At 48.2% G+C, this 21975-nt stretch overlaps 1 protein-coding gene and 1 long non-coding RNA gene across 16 annotated transcripts in view; one reads left to right on the forward strand and one right to left on the reverse strand.

Moving 5' to 3' along the window:
* Gosr2 (golgi SNAP receptor complex member 2) overlaps positions 1-2202 on the reverse strand; it is a 20875-nt gene extending 18673 nt beyond the window's left edge. For 5 of the 13 annotated variants that reach the window (NR_156185.1, NM_001362854.1, NM_001362852.1 and 2 more), the window contains exon 1: positions 2109-2202. Coding sequence is in view for 6 of the 13 variants with exons in the window: in NM_001362852.1 (NP_001349781.1) it covers positions 2109-2137 (29 nt within the window). In the remaining 7 variants the exon portion in view is untranslated. Of the gene's footprint in view, positions 1-243; positions 1534-1833 lie in introns of those variants that run through there. The other 8 variants (NM_001362857.1, NM_001362859.1, NM_001362855.1 and 5 more) reach the window with 5 other exon arrangements.
* The window catches only part of C130046K22Rik (RIKEN cDNA C130046K22 gene), a 27850-nt gene continuing 8077 nt past the window's right edge, over positions 2203-21975 (forward strand). For 2 of the 3 annotated variants that reach the window (NR_102388.1, NR_102389.1), the window contains exons 1-2: positions 2203-2351; positions 6985-7442. This is a non-coding gene — a long non-coding RNA (RIKEN cDNA C130046K22 gene). Of the gene's footprint in view, positions 2352-6984; positions 10149-21975 lie in introns of those variants that run through there. The other variant, NR_102396.1, reaches the window with a different exon arrangement.

Consider the following 21975-nt stretch of genomic DNA (forward strand, 5'->3'; position numbering starts at 1 on the left):
CAGGTGGATCTCTAAGAGTTCCAGGCCAGTCTAGTTTTCATAGTGAGTCCCAGGTCAGCCAGGGCTACAAAGTGAGACTCTACCTCAAACAAACAAACGGATGAAGAAAGAAAAGGACGAATGAACAGAGGAAGAGAGGGAGGGAGGTTGGTTGATTGGTTGGGAGGGACTGGATCAGACAGGATGGGACATGACGGGAAGGAAGGGAGGAAGTTAGTAAGTAGTGGATATAGTGGTGCTCACCTGTCATCTTAGCACACAGGACAAAGAAGCAGGTGGACTGTAAGTTCAAGGCCAGTCTAAGCTACACCACAACTTATAGGCTAACCTCAGCTATGTAATAGAATCCCATCTTGAATGTACACACACCCACACAACACATACACGCCCACAGTTTTCACATGCACTTGGTTATTGTCACGTCTTCCACTCTACCTCCATAGCTAGTCTTTACCTCCTAAGGCAAGCTGACAAACTGATCTTGAGATAATAATTCTTAAAACTAACTACTGAGTAAAACCACCAGAAAAGCCTGCGTGATCACTCCAGAGCTGTTTGTGTCTGAGACCTACTTACTCCAAACTATCTAAAGATGAATTCCAGGATGGCAGCTAGACAACACAAGGGACAAATGTATCTTTTATGAACATGAGTACCCAAAATGGAAGCCTACTGGATTCTCTTTAAAGCTCATCCTAGTAGAATATTGCTAATGTAAAACATCCTGTCTTTCTTTCTTTCTTTTTTTTTTGTTTTGTTCATCCACTCAGTGCTCAGGACTTTTCCAGCTATATGACTTTAAATAATCGATTTTATGTCAACGTACCTTCACAGTTAGAGATAATCACAGAATCAGTTCAAAGTTCTAGTGAGACGAGTATGTTCTGACACTGTTCTGTCAATTCAGCAACTAGCAGATTAACTCACCGCTCTGCTAGGTCCATGTGTCTTGCTATGGAAAGGATCCGTTCTTAGTAAATGAGGGCAATTTTCTGCCTCATTCCTTTTCCACGTGACTCACAGGATAGTCTTTTAAAATCTCTTCCTACACTTATTATATAATATGCAAATTGTCATTACAATGTAGTTTATTTTCCCCCACCCAAATCAAACATTTTGTTGACAAAAGTAAAAAGGGGGATTGGAGAGATGGCTCAGAGGTTAAGAGCACTGACTGCTCTTCCGAAGGTCCTGAGTTCAATTCCCAGCAACCACATGGTGGCTCACAACCATTTGCAATGAGATCTGATGCCCTCTTCTGAGGTGTCTGAAGACAGCTACAGTGTACTTACATATAATAAACAAATTTAAAAAAAAAAAAGGTAAAAAGAGAATAACCACCATCTTATTTCCATTCTTTTTGTTATGAGTTTCCTGGGGAGGCAGGATGACTAGTTTATGTCATTTTTCAGGCCCAAGGAATAAGATTTTTCAGTGCTGTCATACAATCAATAGAAAGTTCTTAAACTAACATAGGTATGTGGCCCCTCATGGTGTCTAGCTGCATAACACTGCAAGTTCCCAAAACAAAGGACGGTATGGAAAAAAAAAAAAAAAAAAAAAAAAAAGGACCCACCAAGGAAACTTAGTTATGAAAAGCTAATCTAAGACTCAATTTCAATTTCCTTAAGGCTAACTTGTAATCAGATATGACTCACAAAAATAGTCACTAGTTACCTGCCCGTCTTTGTGTCACAAAAATAAGTTCTTTAAATGTCCAATCAAGTACACAAAATACTTCTTTCGTACAACCCCTGACACTCCCACTTAAGCAATAGATTCATAGACACAAGCCTCGGCAACAGTTTTCTCTGTTCTCTAAGCTCTACCAACCCGGAGGACTAAGCTGGCAGGTGCTGGATCAAGTGCTGTAACCTAGGGGCGCTGCTTTCCCTTGCCAATAGGCAGTCACGGCTTGCGGCCAAGAGCTACCGGGCCCAAGCCTTCGCGCCCCGGCTCGATCCCCTTCGGCTAAGAGCATCGCACCAGGGGCTAAGAGATGCGGAGCAGCCCGAGCGGAAACCTCCACAATGACAGTCCCCAGAGCCCCGAGCCCTAGGGGCCGCAGCCCGGGCGGAGCCCAGCCCGCTCCCCGACGCAGCCCTCACTTGTTCGTTTGTTGGTATAGGGGCTCCATGACGCCGGCCTAGCCGGCCTGCGGCTTCCTCGGAACACGTCCTCACAACCCCACTTCCGGCTTCCGGTCTCAGGGCCCGCCCTGCTGAGTAGGGCGCCCGCGAGTGTGCCTGTCCCGTGGTGGTTGTGAGGTCGGAGACGGGGTTGCGCGGAAGGAAAGCGGGACGCGAGGGATGGGTGTGGCTCCGGGCCGGAGCTCGCGGAGAGCGGCGGGGGTGAGTTTTTTGCTAAAGTCCAGCTCCGGGATTGAATCAGGTAGCGGAGAGGACGGTCGCGAGGCACTGACGTCAGAGCCTCCCCCGAGAAGTCGCCGGCGACTCTCTACGTCGCTCTCCGCCCCGCGGTCGGGCTTGGCTTCTCCTTGGAGTGTGTAATTACAGGTCTGGGGAATCTCACTTCCTCACGACGCGTGCTTTTCCTGCCTCGAACTAGTCCGCCCACTAGTCTTCCCATCTCCGGCTCATTTTTAGTAAACCCACAGTGAGTGAGTGGTTAGCATATGACGTGGAACAACCAAAATTTCCCTGTTCTTCAAGAGGTTGGACTAGAGAAGGAACTACGATCTGTATACAAATAAACATTCCAAATAAGTACAAAGATAATGGTAGAACATCCAAATAAATACAAAGATAATGAGCTGGGCTGGTGTTGTGGTCAATAGGAAATTGTTTTTAAAGACATGAAGGGCGGGTGACATTTGGATTAGGACTTGGAAAGGTTCAAACACTTGTCTTCACCTAGGCCCATCTCATTTCCATCCATCTAGGTTCTTATCTACAGTTCCTCCCAAGGGAGGAGTTGTTCCTCTTCCTTTGGTGAGCTGAAGCTTGGATTTTCCTGTATCCTGCATCCCTCCCAGTTTTATGTCCCAAGAGACTGCCCGCCCATATTCATTCTTTCCCTAACATTACATTTCCCAGTTCCACTCCCATTTATTGAACATCTACTATGCACCATGCACAGATATGTAGGATAGGAACCCAGGTAAAACACATTCCTGGTGTTTCGCTGTCTATTGAGAAAGTCCTTATTTTAAAGCTGAATTAACAATCAACATTTAGGGTATGACTAAGGACCATTTGCCTGGAGAAGAGCAGTAGGGGTTCATGGATCAAGAAAGCATGGGGGGCCTTCAAGAACCGATAGAGGGTTTGTGGGAATGGTGCACTTTAGCTAAGGTTGAGTAGCGTGGGGGCGGGGCATAGATAAAAGGCTGTATCCTTAGTTTTTTAGTACTTTGCTGGTGAGGGATGCACAGGGAAGTATGTATATGTGTGCTTGTGTGTGTCTCAGTAGAATTGTCTCTGACTTGTGTGAGGTCCCAGGTCAAATCTTTGTGGGTCTTTGCTCTATAGGCATTTTGATTTTAAATTATATTACAGATTTATAAGAACAGGAAAAAAATAAGTAATAGGGGGAAAGTGCCAGTCTTCTCCTTTGTTTTCTGCTCAGCTGAGGTGCAGTGAGTAGCTGCCTCCATTCCCAGCACCATGAAGCTGCCTGCCACCATGACTTTGCTGCCAGGATGGATGGTATTCATTTTTATAATATTCCCTTTTTTTGTAATAAATACAGCAAAGATTCCTTATACTATCCACTGTGGGCCCAGTAACTATACCTGTTCTTGTCCTTTATTTTTGAATGTGCTATTTCTGACCACCATGAAAAACAAAAGAAAACAAAGCTGTTATTATTTATAATGCCACAGGTCTTCAGGGCCTGAATGCATCAGTCTCAGTAACTTTCCCTGCCTTTCCAATTCCTTGTGCCATTTGCTAGTGCTGACTGCGTTGGCACCCAGGATGCTGTGCACACTTCCCACTGCTGGGGATTACTGACCCAAACCATTACTGTGCTTTGCTAGTGAAGGTATTGCCTGTACTGTGTAACAGCATCCGCTGGTGGCTTCTCTCCTCACTGTGACTTGGGCCTGAAGAGAAGCTCCTTAGGAGAGAAAGAGTTTCTTTTGGCTCACAGTGTGAGAAGATACCACCCACCATGACAGCAAAGTCATGGTGGCAGGCCACTTCACGGTGCTGAGACTGTAGGCAACAATTCACTACATCACAGCAGACCAGACCACAGAAAGGAGAAGACTGGCATTCTATTGGCTTTCTCCTTTTCTGTCTTATTTAGTCAGGGATGGAACCCATGGGATAGTGACACCCAGTGAGTATTCTCCCTTTAGCCAGCCCTTTCTGGAAATACCCTAACAGATACACTCGAAGGTGTGTCCTCTGTGTTTCCTTTTTCTATGTGTCTATGTGTAGCTATGTGCTCTTGAGTGCAGATGGAACTCAGCTGGGTGCTGGAAACTGAACTCGGGTCCTCTAGGTGAGCAGCAAGTGATATTAACTGCTCAGATATCTCTCCAGCCCTCCCAGCTGTTTGTCCAAGTGGACCATCTAAAATATGCTACAGCAAACATTCACAAAAAAAATGTGAAAGAAATCAAGTTAGGAATTTTGTAGGCTTAGTGTGCAGCAATATAGCATCTCCTGCATTCCTAGAATGTGTTTTTTTTCCCCAGTGTTTACTGCACCCTGGCTCCCACACACTGAAACCAGTTGGTAGAGGCAGGGGGGGTGGGAAAGGATGGATAGGGTGGCTCTGGAATAGAAGTCCTGTTCATGAAAGGAACACTTGGCTCTCACCTGACAACTTGAGACTGACCCGGTAGCTCATGAAGTCATCACATTGGTCATAGGTAGCAAAGGAGATTGACTGCAAAAGTCAGTTGGCCTTAGAAAGTAATAATATCAAATGGAGTTAGTCATGGCCACTGCTGGAGGACTGCCAGCATGTGGCTTAAAGCCATAGAGGCCCTGCAGGCATATACCCAAGTCCCTGTCCCATGACACTAAGGGATGCAGTGGAATGGGTGTTGTTTAAACTGCTGCATCCTTTTTAAGTGGGGTTAGGAAGTGCATTGAGACAGTGTCACAGTGCCCAAGATGGCCTCAAATTTGCTATCCTCCTGCCTCAGTCTCCTATATGCTGGGGATTAAAGGTATGAGTCACCACATCTGGCTTAAGACACTATACTTTTAAGTGGTGGTAAAATAGATACTTGACCTGAGAGACTTGATCTGGTCAGGGTGATAAGGATCAGGGCTTATGAAAACCTAGTGATGCATAATAGCACCTAAATCTGCCATGGGGGAAAAGCTGAGGAGGCAGCTCCGTGGCAGAGCACCTGCCTGGCAGGCGTGGGCCCTAGACTTAACATCCAGGACCACAAAGGGAAAGGTTAAGATGCTGATAAGGAAGAGGTGGTCTCAAACCAAGAGGCTGTCCAGAGGGATGAGATTTCAGCAGGACCTTAAAGTGCACGGACAATGTGTCACGGGGAGGCAGGCCAGGGAATCTCAGCAAGTGGAGAGGTAAAGTAGGGAAGGCCAGCTCAGGTGATGGTCTGTGAGAGTCCCTTTGGCTAAAGCAGAGGGTTTCCAAAGCAGAGAAGGCTGAGGTTGCCAGGCAGTGGGGGTGGGAGAGTTGGTGAAGCTACAGTCAGGAAAAGTGTCCACCTTGTAACCTGGAGACTTCTGGAGGGTGTTGGGCCTCAGACAGGATGGTGTGGCTTTCATACTTTCAGAACTTCTTCTGTTTGAGTCTTTGGAAACTCACAGCTCTCTAATTGCCGGATTTCAAACACCCCTTGACACTTGGCCTATTTGTTCTCGTTTGTGAGGTGGCAAACTTGGGGTATAATTATGCATGCCTATATGCACACAATTTAGGTGGCAGCAGCAGAAGGAACATAAGTTTGCTCCAGTTTGAACCATACAGGGAGATCCTTTTTTGAAGAAACAAAAAAAGATTTCTGGCCAGGCATGCTTTTATCCCAGTACACATTCAGGAGGCAGAGGCAGGCAGATCTCTGTGAGTTTAAGATTAGCCATGACTACATAGTGAGATCTTATCTCAAAAATCAGCCAGTCAATCTGGTCTGCCGTTCATTTTACCTCCGATGTGTTCTCTTTACTTCTGAAACCACTCGAGTTTATATCTCTGGCTGTCTCCATCAGACCACATAGGATGATTCTGTTATCTTGTCAAGCCATCAGCACCTTCTCCTCCCTCTGTTTTCTACAAATCTTGTGTTTCTCAGGAAACCGTTCCAAAGCCCAGTTGTAGTGTTACACAGCGAGCCTTTTGATAGCTCCAGACCACAGGACTATGTCTTCCTCCTGTCATGCATGAGCCCACCTCATTAGCCTCATCCCTGGCCATGTGGTCACTCCTGCCAACTGTGGTCATCACAGCTCTCCCCACAAGGGCCTCTGTCTTCGGCCCTTTGCATCTACTATTCCCTGTGCCTCTAACTCCGTTCCCTCTATCTTAGGCCAGATCAATTCCCACTTCCTCTTTGAGCTCCAGCTGTGCCTTCACCTCCCCTGGAGAGCACCTTTGAAACTTAGGCTGTGGATCCTCACCAACCCTGCTGTTTCCCATGGTACCTTGTGCTTCCTCTTGGCACTCAGAACAAGTGTCCACCATCCTCAGGGCAGATGTGTCTTTTGTCCCTGCTTGGGTCAGCCTAATAAGAGGCAGGTGCTCATTAAACATCTGTCCACCAGCATAGGGTTGTAGCACAGTGGTAGAGACTATCTGCCTAGAATCCCTAGTATCACAAAAACAAAGTCACCGTGAATGGATTTTACTCATCCACCCAAGTAATTTCCATGGCTCTATATTCCAGAAACTGAATTATTTGAAAATTGACTCTTAGGTAATTTAAAACTGTCCATGTGACAATGCTCTGGCTCTGCTCTGGCACTGCAAAAATAAAAAATAAAATATAATAATAATAATAATAATAATAATTAATAAATAAATAAAAATCAGCCCACAGGAGGAGAGCCATCTTCCGTGAACATTCTCACAGACTTCTCATTGTGTGCCCTCATCCCCTGCTGGGAGGCACAACCAGCATCACCACCCGCTTGTCTACACAGAAGCATTGAGCTGCAGAGAGCTTAACCTGGCCCACGATGACTGAAGACAGAGGAGGACCAGACTACAGTCACATGCCACCCTCCAGGCAGCTGCTGGATCATCGTCCTGCCTTATTGACTCGAAGAGCTTGTCACAGATAAACAGGTCACCTCTGGATCAGGTCTGCTTTAAACAATAGCTTTCATCAGCCCCCTCCTAAGCCTGAGAGACATGGCCTGGCCACCTCTGGTTTTGCTCTGACCCATCGGATTGAAGCTGAGCAGACGTCGAGGTTTGACAGATCCTACTTCGGGGGCTGCAGTGAGCTCAGAAAAGCATGCATCCTCTCTCCAACCTAGGACCACCAGGTGAAGGGGATGTTGCCCCGGGTGCTATGGAGGTGGGATGAAGTCTCCAAGGAAGCTGTCTTCTCTGGAGAGTCTTCCCCAGATTGTCTCAGGTAGCCATAACAGCCAGAAGCAAGGCAGAGAGAAGGGAGCTGTCTAAGGAAATCCAGTGTATTGTAAACAGGATAAAAGGCATTGGGAAGCCCCACTTACCACAAGCTAATGTGTCCCCAGGTCATCAGAGAGAGAGAGAGAGAGGTGGATGGCCTACCAGGAGCCCTGAGTGAGGGAGAGAAAATTCCTGATGAACCTGCTCACCTGTGTACAGGGCCAGGGCAAAGGTCTTGCTCTTTATTTTGCTAAATGATTCCCATGGCCCTTTGGCATTCAGAGGGACCACAGTTTCTAGGAAGAGTCCTCTGTTGACTAGAGAAATGGCCTCTGGTGTCTCCTGGATCAGGTAGCTGCCTATATGGCACTCTTGGGAGGAATGCAAGTCTGAGGGAAGAAGATTTGACTTAGACTCAGGAGAGTGAATGAAAACTGCCAATCAGAGGGCTTAGGAATAATGACTTGGGCCTGGGGAGTGGGGCTTAATGATAGAATATTAGCTTGCACATGGCACTGAGGCTGATCTCCAGCACTGGGAGGGAAAGTGCCATCAGTGCATTCCAAATCCTTATTGTTAGTGTATGTATCTCGAGGAAGAAGGCAAACAGGTTCAGAGGGACTGAGCAAGGTGTCCAAAATTGTTGATCTCGTGGCCTAAGGAATATTGCCAAATAGTCCAGCTAATGGCCACAGGTGGCTGCCGAGCACCTAACCCGTGACTGGCACAAGTCACAAACTGAGTGTGTTTTCCTCCTTCCTCCTCTCCCCACCTCCAGGAATCAATGTTAACCCCAAAGCCTTCCTCATTACAGGGAGCAGAGGCTCTACTGCGGAGCTCCACCGCAGCCCTTGCTTTCTCTCATTTTCTTCTCTTTCTTTTTTAGAAATTTAAGCATACAGCCCACATTTGCAGCTCCTCCAGCTTCTGTCAGTCAGTGCTGGCCTGGGGCACATTTTGTTTTTCTTTCTTAAGATTTATTTATTTTTATTTTATGTATATGTGTGTTTTGCCTGCATGTATGTCTGTGCACCATGTGCATGCCTGGTGCCCACTGAAGCCAGAAGAGGGCATTAGGTCCCCTGGACCTAAAGTTACTGGTGATTGGCAGCCACCATGCCGGCACTGAGAACAGAACCCTGGTCTTCGGCATGAACAGCATTTTCTCTTAAAATGCCCAGCCAACTCCCCAGCCCCACCTTTGGCTCCTTGAAGGCATAATGCTATCTGTCTTCCTCCTCTCCTGCTCCCTCCTCCCCGGACTCACTGAGTCACAGGCTGCCCTCAGATCTTCAGACCCTGCAATCTCTGCAGTAGGCTCCTCTGAGATCAGGGTGGGGTGGGTGGACAATCACAAAAGGTTTCCTGTTGAACATGAATAAGGCTTCAGGACAAGATCCAGTGGAGGACACCCAAGATCATAAAAGTTGTGCTTGGTTTCCATTGGGGTGACACAAGTGGCATGGGCGTAGGAACCTCTCTTCCCTCTCCCCGATGCTTTTCTTCTTAGGTTTCAAAATGGCGTTTTCAGTGACTTTTGCTGCAGAGCTTCAGAGCTAAACTAGCAGTTCCAGGGTGCGCTAACACCCCTACTTCTGGAGCAACCCCCTTTCAACATCCACAGAGACAGCTTGTGACCCCCCTCCCCAAAACCCAACCCCAAATAAGGCAACCACAAGCCCTGGTTGAGAAGGAGGAGTCTTCTTTCTCCCTTGCCCCATGCCCAGCTGCCCCTCCAGGAGACAAGCTCCAGTAATGGCCATAATCTTGCAGCTTTGAAGGATGTACCCAGGACCCCTAAGGCATGAGGCCCAAAAGAAGCCCTCTGAGGAGAGGGCCAGACAGCAGCCATCCCTCAGAGGCCTCCTTCTCGATGCAGGCCATGGGGCCAACATGTCCCAACACTGCCAGGCTTCCTTGCACAAGTCAGACCTCACAGAGTGAGGGGGACATACGAGGAGGGCGACACGAAGCTCGACAGGAGGATTGGGACTCATCCATCATGAACCGTCAAACAGCAGGGCCATAGCCTGCCTGAACGCTTGCCTAGTTAAAGGAACTTCTGCGGCTCACCTACCCCCAGCACCTCAGCCTCCCAGAATCAAGCACATTCCACTAAGGGGGGATTAGAGGGTCAGCAACCCAGACTGGCCCCCAGCCTGCTCTCCCACAGTGCTAGGACTGAACATCCTATACCCCCACCCTTAAATGGAGCTGTAGTTAAGAAGCCCAAGGCAAAATAGAAATTGATGGGGCCTTTCTGTCTGTTCCCTGTTTTAAATAGCATACTTTGAAAGGTAATCTTTATTACCATTGTTGTTGTTAAAATCAGGAAAGCTGAGTTCTGCTGAGGGTCTCCAAACCTTGTTTATGCCAAGGGCTGGGGCTGGAGGACAGGAAGATTATCTTACATAGGAATAGACAACAGAGGATCCGCTGGGGTGTCTGTCCTTCCCTCCCAGTCCAGCACCTGGACCTGCTGGGCCTCCTGTTGTGGGCAGCCAGTCACAGATGCATGGATCCAGGCCTGTTTTATATGCCATTCCCCCTGCCCTGACTTCAGTTACACATGTACAGACACGGCCACAAAATAGTAAATGGAAGATTCAAAAGATAATTCATGCTTTAGTTCACCTTTATTATAGTATATCTTATTGTTCTACTCTATGTTTAGTTATTGTTCATCACTTTGTAGGCTAATCTTATCAATTATACTTCACTCCCTCTCAGCAGAAAGGCAGTTGTAAGATAAACTTTACAATGTGTAACTTAATAAGAGAAGATACAGCATATATAGGTTTCAGTACCATCTGTTTCAGGCTTCCATGGAGAACCCTCCCTGCCAGGTAAGACGGGAGGAGCCTTAATTAGGAATATGCCATCCTTTGAACAGTGGGGTCCCAAGCCCACTACTTGCTCACAGCCATCAGAAGGGTCTTAGGTTCGAATCCTGGCTCAGCCTGATGCTGTCTGTTGACCTTGACAGGCTATTTGGATTATCTTGACCACCCTCAAGCCAACAAGTGTTTCTAATACATTCCTGTATAGAGGAGAGCCACCTTGCCTTGCCACCAGAGAGATCTGAGTTGAACTAGGGGCTCTTGGGACATCCTTAAGCAAGTTTCATGACTACTCTTAAAGATTCCTTTTTATTTTGTGTGTGTATGTATGTGTGTATGTATGTATGTATGTATGTATGTATGTGTGTATGTATGTGTGTATTATGTGTGTATGTATGTATGTATGTATGTATGTATGTATGGGAAGGTGTCCATTAAGACAAGAAGAGGGTTTAGATCCCCTTAAGCTGGAGTTTCAGGGGGTTGTAAGCCATCCAACATGGGTGCTGAGAAGGGAACTTAGGTCCTCTGGAAGAGCAGCAATTGCTACTAACCATCAAGCTATCATTAGTCCCTACATGAAAATAAATATTGGAGAATATTCATTTTGATACAAGAGTGATGAGACGGAGATAGGTCTCATTCCTCTGTCTCCTGCCTCCCTCCTCCGTTACTCCATTTCTCTTGGAAGTTTCACAGTAAGAGCACCAATGATTCTCAGTGCAGATGTAGCTCAGGCACAGTTACAGCTTCATCTCCCAGATAGTGGAGCCCGGGGAGGACCCCATGATAGCCTGGCACACCCATGGCACTCAAGACTGCTTTTGGAAGTGAGGCTGCATAGCCATCTATAGCATCGATGCCATCTCGACATCCAAACCTGGACCTTTCCACTTCCGGGACAAACGACCTCAGACAGGCTCAACATCCTCATCTGTACACTGGACATGATAATTGCACCTTCAAGGAAGGGCTGTCAGGAGGTCTATAGTCATTTGTACACGGCACACCAAAGATGTTCATTATCCTGGCAGGCCTTTTGCTTATCCTTTCCTATTAGGGAAGAGAAGCCCTTGCTTCTGTGTCTGTGTTCTTACGGGAGAGGCAAAGGAGCCATACTCCAGAAGGGGCCAGTATGAAGAAGGTCAGTCTCTGGGCCTGGTCTACTACCCCACCCACTAGCTCTGGTCCCACGCCAGGCTTAGACTGGCCTCTCAGGAGTTGGGGCTGGGCTGGGCAAAAGGCACTGCTCAGGAAGGGAACGACAGGCAGGGAAGGATTTGTAACGCCCAGTGGCAGCACAAAGGTGGCGCAGGAGGAGCTTCCTCTTCGGGAGGAAGGGAGAAGGTCAGGACCCACATCCGGCCCTGCCCGTTCCTCCCTGAGTCTGTGGAAAGATGGCCTGGCTGCTCCAGTCACTGCTGGGCGGGCCTTTCCTTCACACTGGAGCCAGTCCCTTTGGAAGACCCTTGTGGACAGGCTGAGGCATACATTCACAGGCTCAAATCCTGCCCTCCCTCTTGCTAGCACGCATGTGTAGACACATGCACACAGCACAGGGGCTGCAGGATGAAGCAATTGATGAATGACTTGGCTGACCTAGGCTGCAAAGCTTTACTATCTGGAGGTACAGAGGGCTGCTGGAATGATGCTTAGCCGCCAGCGTTCACTGTCCTAAAGTCAAGGTCCAGGCTCTAGCTCTCAGTGTTTAACATGTGCAAAGTCACCCTGCAGAACAATGATCTGGCTTCGAGGTGTTGTTCACCCTTGCTGGAGTCAAATATCCAAGCACTATCTTCACAGGGGACCTCTGGATTCTGTGACACAGGCTTGCTAAGCAGCCCATTCCATTAAGGCCAGTGAAACATCCCTCTTTATGCCATGTAGAAACAGGCTTTGGGACAGTGTAGAACTGTTGCAAGACTCCAGATCTAGATCTTTTATAGTGGGGTAGCATCTATTTTGTGTGTCAAGAAGTGAAGGTTTAAGGAGATAGTCTCCAAGGTGATGGCAATCTCATCACCGAGAGAGAGGCAGAGTTCTACAGGAGATCCAGGGCAAGGTGCTCTTTATGAGATCTTTGCTGGGACCTAGTTTTCCTATCATATCCAAGGGAGGTGGGGGGGAAGCATCCCTATGTTTATGGGGAGGCTTCAGACATTGAGTTTGGAACTAAATAACCTCCAGTCCACTCTGACTTTAATCAGGGATATAATGAGAACCTAAAGAGCAGATAATAGGGCTGAGTTGCTATAAGAGCTGGTGAGTTTTATTCACCCATCCACACATGCACCCACCTATCTATCAATCTACCCATCCACTCATCCACCCATCTACCCATCCACCCACCCATCCATCTATCCACCCATGCACCCACTCAGTCATCCACCCATCCATCTATCCATTCATCCATCATCCATCAATCTACCCACCTGTCCACCCGTTCACCTACCCACCAATCCATCCATCCACCTACCCACCCATCTATCCACCCATCTATCCATCATCCATCAATATATCCACCCATCCACCCACTCAGTCATTTACCCATCCATCCACCCACTCAGCCATCTATCCACTCATCCATCCATCTATCCATTGACCCATCCACCTACCCACCCATCCATCTATCCATCCAACTATCCATCCATCCACCACCCGCTCGCCTATGCATCCACCCACCCATCCATCCACCCTCTTACCCACCCATTCACCACCCACCTACCCATTCACCCATTCACCCATTCATCCACTCATTACCCACAAACAACCTAGTTTGTTGTTGAGGGATGGAGACCCAGAGAAAAGAAACCTATAGTCCTTACTTTCCAGTAGTTTCCCAGGGATAGTAAAAATATTGCTTAAGATGCAATGTCTGAGATGGCTTAAAAATAAACATCCTTCTATCTTTTTTTGCCTGACTACCCTCTAAGTACCTGCCAGGTTGTGTCATGGTGTCAAGGCCGCTGCCACACATTTGGAGATTTTAAGCCAGTGCTGTAAATAACGGAAGCATTAGAGGTAGTTTCTTCTTGTGACCCCTTGGAAGAAGAGTCTTTCTCACAGTCCCCTGCAGGTCCTCCATTAGCTCTCTTTGGCTAGAATGCTCCATCTGGCCATTCTCAAATACATCTTCTTGAAAGGAAAAAGGATGGCCACCTGACTTGAGTAAGTGGTTTGGGTCTGTGGTCAAACCCAGGATTTTTTTTTTTAATCAAGAGTGGGGAGTCAACTGTTGAGTTGGCGACTCACAGTGTCTGTTGGCATCCAGACACAAGATTGATGTGTTTTGTGTTTCTTTCCTGCCTCAGAAGCAGCATAGCTCACACATCCCTCACTTTCTGGGCCCCTACTCTTGATGTTTGTTTTTCTCCAGGAAGGTCTGCTTGGCCACAAACTGCTAAGTGTTTGTTGTTAAAACTTGGCCAAGTGAAAACTTCCTGCTGTAGCATTCTGTCACACACACACACACACACACACACACACACCATACACCTCCCTCACTTACATGTCCACTGCATCACTAGGACCCCTACACTTTCTAGGGAAAATAAATTCTGTTGCATAGGCTCCTCCCACCCCAGATCTCCAGACCCATTCCCCACAATGTTTGTCAGAGTCTGTGTCTGAGAATCTCTTTCTCCATAGATAAGCTACAACAGAGACCAAGTTTGACCTCAGGGTGGGCAAATGGCACCCAAGCTCCTGTGTTCCAGTCCTTGCCTGGCACAGGTACAGAGGCTTACAGCTGCATAGCATAGATGGAGCAAAAAGGCCTGTGGGAAGTGATTGGGCTTCACTCAGGGGCCTCTGCATGTGACTCTACTAGTCACACCCGTTGGGATTCAGCAACCACTATCTCCCCTATAAGCAATCTAGGAACACCCTATTCTGCCTGCTGCACCAGAGTTGAAACTAAGTCCTCAGTGCAGAGCTGCTGGCTCTGTGTAACAAGCCTGGCACATGCTGTTTGCTTCCCCAGTTGCTCCAGCCCCATGGCCTGCTTGCTGTTGTTTAAGTGGGCTGGTCCTATTCTCCAGACCCTTCTACTTCACCCCCTTCCTCCTGTCTTGTCTCAGAAGTCAGTTTGTTCTGTAAAACTTTCTTTGAGGTTTGGAAGGCCTCCTTCCTTCTTTATTTGAAGTCTTTTCATTTCATCTTACCTGAGCAGAAAATACACTGTTACAAGCTCCTTCCCCAAGATTGCATTGCAAGCCCAGGGAGACTTTGGACTGTCTGGATCCTTGGTGGCTCCCAGGGCCAAGGGGACAGAGTTTGGCTTGGAGATGGTGTTCAGTTATAAATCAGTTAGGGAGTTTCCAGCCCAGGCCACTTTTCTAGGATGACCTGGGAAAAAGAACTCTAGAAAGATCTGTTGGAGATTAACTGGGAAGTCATATTTCCACCCACAAAGCCGAACATGCCAGCACTTCAAAACTCCATACCTATTAACAACCCTCTATTCCTTCCTCCCCAAGTGCTGGGCAGACACTTCTCTATTTTCTGTCCCTAGGGGCAATGTGGATGCTGGTGAGTTGGTGGCATTAATGATCGTCCCTGAGGTGCCATTGCCTGGCACAGGGCAGACACTGGAGCTGGGTGTGGGAGAGAGGAGGAGGCTGGACTGCCTCTGGGCTCCTGAGCTGAATCTCAGAGTTTTCCTGGATCTTCCGTCAGCTCAGCTCAGCTTTTTCTTCTTTGAAGTTCTTTGTCTGTGGACTGCCTCCCCTCTATACCAAGCAGCTGTAGGTGTTGGGCAGTCTCCTCGGAAACTTCTTTGGGAGTCGGTCTGGAGCATTTTACTTGAAGCTGGAAAGCCAAGTGAGGCCAAGAGCATCCCTAGCAAAGGGCCCGGCCCTTAGCCAATTCCTGGGCCACATAGGATCTGATAGGGGTGATCATAACAGGCCCATGTTATGTGTCATTCCACACACTGTCAAACGGGCCCTGAAATCTTGAAAGAATCAGAACCGGGGCTGCCTTACAGTGAGATGGATGTCATCAGGAAGTCGGAGGGTGGGGAATCTGGCAGAACAGGTACTCAGACAGCAACCTGTCTGGCTTTTCTACATCCGCACAATTAACCAGGCATAGTGGAGACCTCATTGCTGGATGCCCCTACCCCTCACCTTCAGGCTTAGGTCAAGCCCTGCCCTGTTCCCCATCCTCTTCCTCAGGCACCCGTGGATCCAATGCACCAGGGAGGAGCATTGGGCACTCTCTGTGTCAAGTATTAGAGACTCCTGTGCCAGATGGGAACAATGAGACCTGCTCAATGTATCACTTCATGATTAAGAAAATAAGATCTGGAGCCAGCAAGATGGTTCATTGGGTAAAAGTGTTTGCTATACAAGCCTGGTGACTTGACCCGAATTCGATACCCAGAACCCACCTAAAGAGAGAGAGAAAGAACTCACTCCATGAAGTTGTCCTCTGACCTTGACACATGTGCTGTGGCTCATTCTTTCAATCTCATCCCTTGGGCAGCAGAGCCAGATAGAACTTTGAGTTCAGGCCTGCCTGGTCTACATAGCAAGTTCCAGACTAGCCAGGACTACGTAGTGAGACCCTGTCTAAGAATATCTAGGAAAATCACAACCTTCCTGAATATCTACAGTGCAAATACAGAGGCCTATTAGGGTATTAAATGCACCATCCAAGATCAGAACCAAGAGCATAGGAGCTTACTCCAGCCTGCAAGGTGGGTACAACAGAAGCCATTCCCACCTCATGGCTGAAGAAGCCATGGTACAGAGGTTCCATGTCTTGTAATACCCTATTTGCTTGAGGTCAGTCCATCTCAATAGCTTGCATTGGTAGATCCCCAAGCTGCACCTAGTGCCTGGCTGAATTATTTGGCAGCACTTTGTAAAGGACCGGCTGTGTGTAGAAGTTAGTTATTATAAGTTGTTGATGGGGTGGGGAGCAGGGTATCCCAGTCAGCAGCCTATGCATTGACCGACGGCTGAACCCAGTCTGGGCGCCCTGCCCTGGGAGCAGGGCGGTGTCTGGAGATGGATGGCCCCATGTCCTCTCGGCCTGGTCCTGCGGAAGCCTAAGGCCACCTTCCCGTGGGCCCGACTATAGTACAGGAAGGGGTTGCTACAAAGGAGGTGAGATCCAGCAGGTCCAGGCAGGTCTACTGTGCTGAGGCCCAGTGCTACTGGTGGCTGAGACGTCCCAGAGAAGGCGGCAAGCACGTCCTGAGCCTAGGCTCCTGCCCGGGAGGCCCTGCTAATGACCCTGTGCATTCCGGCCTGCATGGCCCGGGAATTGGCTAAGGGCAGAGCCATTAGCTGGAATCCTCCCAATGCTCACACATCTGAGTAGAGGGGGGAAAGGGAAAAGTTGAAAAAGAGCTAATTATCGCTTTTATCAGAGCGGTGGGTTGATGGGTCCTGCCCGAGGGCGCCTGGAGCTGCATTAAAGATTAAACGCCAGGTGAGGGGGGGAGTGGGGCTGTCATTCCACAGGAGGGAGGCCAGCAGGCTGCCCCATAGAGACCTGGTGGCTTTCGGCAGCCTTAGATCTGTCAGCCGAGCCCTCTGTCCCAGCGCCCACCACCTCCACATTCCATCGGAGGACCCCCACGGAGCTCAGTGCTTCCGCCACTGTGAGAAGGGCGGCTGAAGTCCATGTCTGCTCCCTCGAGGGATGCAGGGTCGGGGCAAGCCTAATTACCCAATTGGTAGGTTTCCTGGCACTTGTCTTGGGGGACTTAATGACTCCCGCACGTCATCTAGTGACCTTGTCGGTCAAACCTACATCGGAATTGTATGGGGCCTGAAAAGGACCCGAGGACAGGTGGTCTGACCTTCCTTGTTATTACAGAGTACTGTGGTCCAGAGAAAGAAGGGTGTGGGTCAATCATACAGTAAGGACTTAGTCCCGAGAGGTTCTAAATCACTTAAGGATGGGGCTGCATCTTTGTTCTGCAGTTCAGTGAGCTGAGGTGATGGAATTAGAGTGATCAAGGCCAGGGGACCTCGTTATACCATTACAGCTTAGCGGTGTTTGTGGACACTGGGTTTTCAGTCAGCGTTTCTTGGTTGTGTGGGTGATCTTGATAGTTAAGAGAGCAGAGCGAGTCTTCGCCACATATTGGCCGTGAAGAATAATAGAGAATCAGTTGTGTAAGGCTCTCCCTTAGTCCCAGCACTCAGGAAGCAAGGGCAGGACGAGCTCTGTGAGTTTGAGGCTAGCCTGGTCTACCTAGTGAGTTCCAGGCCAGCCAAAGCTACACAATGAGACCCTATTTCTTCTTCATTTTTTTTAATGAAGAAGAAGAAGAAGAAAAAAAAAAACCCCACAAACCAAGAACAACAAAAAGAATGGATGGTATCATAATTTTAAAGAGTGCAGGTGGGCACTGGGCTGACCACAGAAGGGCGGCATCAGGCTGCTGGCTGTGATGATGATCCACCTGCGTTAGTGTTCACTGTGTACTCAGTGAAGATGTCCACCAAGGGCTGGGGATGTAGCTCAGAGGGTAGAGGGCTTACCTAGTATGACAAAGCTCTGGACTTGACCCTCCATGTCACCGAAAACCAGGAGCAGCGCTGCATTTTTACAGCCCCAGCATTTGGGAGGTGGAAACCAGAGACTAAAAAGTCCAATATCACCCTTGATAAATAGAGAGTTCAAGGCCAGCGTGAGATATAGACACATGAGAGACAGACAGACAGACAGACAGACAGAGATGTCTACATCTACAGAGGCACTTAACACTGACCCCACTGGAGACCCAAGCTCTGCCTGGCTAACCCAGGCAGTCCTTCTGAAGGACCTGCTGTCACCGGGAAGGACAGACAAGACTCCTCTTCTTGTCTTGCTGACCATCATGCCAAGCTCTCTAGAAGCCCCTGGAAGAAGCCCAGGCTTGTGTCATCGATGATCTGGGGCTTCCAACCACAGACCAGAACTTAAGAAGAAAAGTTTTAATTTATTCTTTAAGAGTTATGTGCATATATCTATCCCCCATCATCTCCCTCTAGCTACCTTGGGGGTGTTTCTCCACCCAGTCCACACTCTCTTCTTTAACAAAACAAAACAAACAAACCTACCTAATTAACACTACACGTAAGTGCACGGGTGTGTGTGTTGATTACCAACAGCTTCTCAGAAAGGGGTGGAGCTTTGCAGGCTCCACCCCATCTATGCTGCAGTTGCAGCAGGCTTGACCTCGTGCAGATCTTGTGCTGGCAGCCACAGCTGCTGGGAGTGCATGAGTGTTGCCGCATGTCTGTTGCAGAAGACAACATTTCTCAGGACTCCTTCCCATCTCCTGGCTCTGACAGTCTTTCCAGCTCCTCTTCCACAATGTTCCCTGAGGGAATGAGGGGATAATGATGTCACATTTGAAGCCAACCAGTCACTTATTCTCAGCACTTTGACCAGTCATGTGATTCTGAGCTGACTGTGGCATACTGGGGAAAAACAAAGGTCTCTGACCAAGGGCAGCACAACTCTATGAGTATAAACATAAATATTTAGAAGGCAGTTTGATAACATGCACCAGTCAGAACTTGATGGATTTTTATCCCTCCCTATGGTGACAATAGCACTGATGCCTTGTAGTCAAATACCTATCTAGGACAAGAGGATCCTGGCCTTCCCCACCTCCTCACCTATACTGTCCCATGCTGATCTGACCTAGCCCAGGAAATGCCTGTGAAATCTTAATGAGTAAGGAGAGAGTGTTTTTAAAAGGGATACTAGCCACATGATGGTCAGGGAAGTCATCCAGTATGATGCAGAAGTCTTGGAAAGTCTTGCTTTCTCATGAGCACATGTGTGAGTCCTGGGCTGTACACTTTAGCTCCTGTGGTCCCCAGAGAGCCTTCACCACACAGGTAATTAGCCTTTTAATTGCACATATGATGACTTGATTATTCCCCTACTAGACTATAAACACCAAGAAGCGTTTTGCTTATCCATACGTCCCCAGCATATTGAAGGACAGAATAAATATTAATTGACGGTTAAAAAGAGAGGAGGGAAGAAGAGAAGGAAGAAGAAAAGGAGGGAGGAAGCAGCTTTTGAGGAATTGAGGCTGATGTGAGGCAGTCTTGTGGCAGAGAGGAACGGACCATCAACAGGCACAGTGTAGTGCATAGGGCAGGGTAGGCATAGGGGAAAACGGCTCTGATGGTGGAAGCTTGGATGAGGATGCCTGTCTCTCTGGGGACAGAGGGGACATTCTCTATGACTGGGTAGACAAGGCTTATCAGGAAGAATCAAGTGGAAAAGGGAGGACTTCATCTTCAGCAGAGCTGACATAGTGAAGGCACGGAAGTGTTGGAGATGCAGGCTTGGAATGCTGTCTGGGCAGGCAGGGCAGGCAGGGAAGAGCCGAGGTGCTGGATACAAGTGATGACCAGCAGGAGTGTGCCGTGTCTAGCTACCAAGAGTACAGGGGGACTTTGAAACTCTGAGGCTGGATGTGAACTTCAGTAGAAACAGGTGCTTTTCGATTTGGAGCCAATCTCTGAGTTCTCTGAAGTCCCTGTAGAGAGTAGTCCTCCAGCTGACATGATCAGGGCTCAGAGAAAGACTACCACTGGTGGGGTTAGATCCTGCCTTGCAGAAGACATTACTGGCCATCATGTTGGGTGGCAGGGGAACACATCTCAAGGCCAGCAATTTCTCGGTTCTCTGTACACGAAAACTGTCAGTCTCTCAACTGAATGGATGACTTTAGAGGGGAGAGATTTGGGGGGCCTCGCTGGTGTACCTCCTTCCTGCTCTCTCTCTAGCTTGTGACTTTAGGCGTGGCATAGCGTTTTTCTGTGTTACATTTCCCAACCTGTAAAAGGGTGACAGGCAGATCCACCTCAGAGAGCTACAGAAAGAATTCAACAAGAGGAGGTGTGCTGACATACATACAGATAAAACACTCATACACATACATTTTCAAAATATATCTTTTTAAAAGAGGAGACTCATATAGTCCTTGATTCACTGGTGGGTCTATGGGATGGTGGACCACTGGGTCCACCAATGATAGCTTGTCTTTGTCCAGACCTCACATCCGATGCCCTCATTCTTTCTCTCCCTGTGAGATTACCCTGAGGTTACTTAGGGAAACTAAGGCCAGCAAGATTGTGTATTTCTTCAAATGTTCATGTACATGTGGGTTTATATATGTGCATAGCATATATATGGAGGCTAGAATGAGATCTCTCTCTTTTTTTTTTTATGAGCACACTGTAGCTGTCCTCAGACACACCAGAAGAGGGCATCAGATCCCATTACAGATGGTTGTGAGCCACCATGTGGTTGCTGGGGATTGAACTCAGAACCTCTGAAAGAGCAGACTGTGCTCTTAATCACTGAGCCATCTCTCCAACCCCAGAATGAGGTCTCTTACATTCTTCGGGAACCATGTATCTTTTTTTATCTGTTCATTGGATTTTGATAAAGAATCTCTTTCTGGCTAATTATACCAGATGGGTGGCTAGTAAGTCCTAGGGTCCTCCTGCGCCTACCTCCCTAACACCGGGATTACAAGTTTCTGTGCCTGGCTTTTCATGTGGGCTGTAGGAATTGGACTTAGATCCTTACACTATAAGCATTTTACCAGATGATGCTCTATCTTCCCCAGATCCCGTGACAATGTTCTTGAAGCTTGGGCTGGGGGAAAGCAGGCTTTAACAAAATCTATGGACAACATGCCCAAAAGAGATGTCACATCTGGATCTTCAAGAAGCAGCCTCAGCTCAGGCCCTAGGCCCTATGGTTTTGCTACAAGTCTCCCCACAAAATTCTACAACCTGGTACTCCTTTTAGACTGAGTGTCCCAAACACGGTCCCCAGTGGGATACTGTCTAGGGATACTGTCTTCCCAGATCAATGCCCTAAGGATGCTGTGATCCCTGGGGCTTTCGGTCCTTGTTCTCAACCTCAGCTGCTGTTGGCCTTCTGTGGAGGATCTGACCCCAGGGCAGCCCCTGCCTTCACTGGGAATCTCACTAAGTTCTCAACCTAAGGGTCGTGACACCTTTGGCAAACCTCTGTCTCCAAAACTATTTACATTATGATTCATAACGGTAGCAAAATTACAGTTATGAAGTAGCAATGAAAGCAATTTTATGGCTGGGGTCACCACAACATAAGGAACTGTATTAAAGGGCTGCAGCATTAGGAGGGTTGAGAACCACTGCACTCCGGGAACTCACAGATCTGCATTCTTCCTCTCAAATCACCCTCCAGCTGGGCAGCCCCTGCCCCTCGTGGAGTTCTTTAAGCAAAGATAGGAAACCACAAAAATGTTAAGCTGAGATGAAGGAACGTAATGGGCTCTAATCTGAACTGACAGCAGCATTATTAGCCAGCAAAGAGCCGCAGGAGCAGCAGGGATAGGCAGGGAGGGAAGGGGAGAGAGATGGAGTAGGGATGGGGACAAAGAGACAGCAGACTTGAGGATGAGGCAAGACCTTGGGGTGTTGCGGCCGCCAGCAGCTCGCAACGTGAACGGTTCGACTGAGAAGGCCGCTCGAGCTGTAAGAGAGGGGGACAGGGGTGGTGGTGCAGGCAAGGTTGTGGCTACTACATCTGGCCAGGAACGATGCAAATACTAGCTAAGAAGCTCCATTCGAGAGGACCA

Source organism: Mus musculus, chromosome 11, assembly GCF_000001635.26.
Source record: "Mus musculus strain C57BL/6J chromosome 11, GRCm38.p6 C57BL/6J".
Classification (NCBI taxonomy): Eukaryota; Metazoa; Chordata; class Mammalia; order Rodentia; family Muridae; genus Mus; species Mus musculus.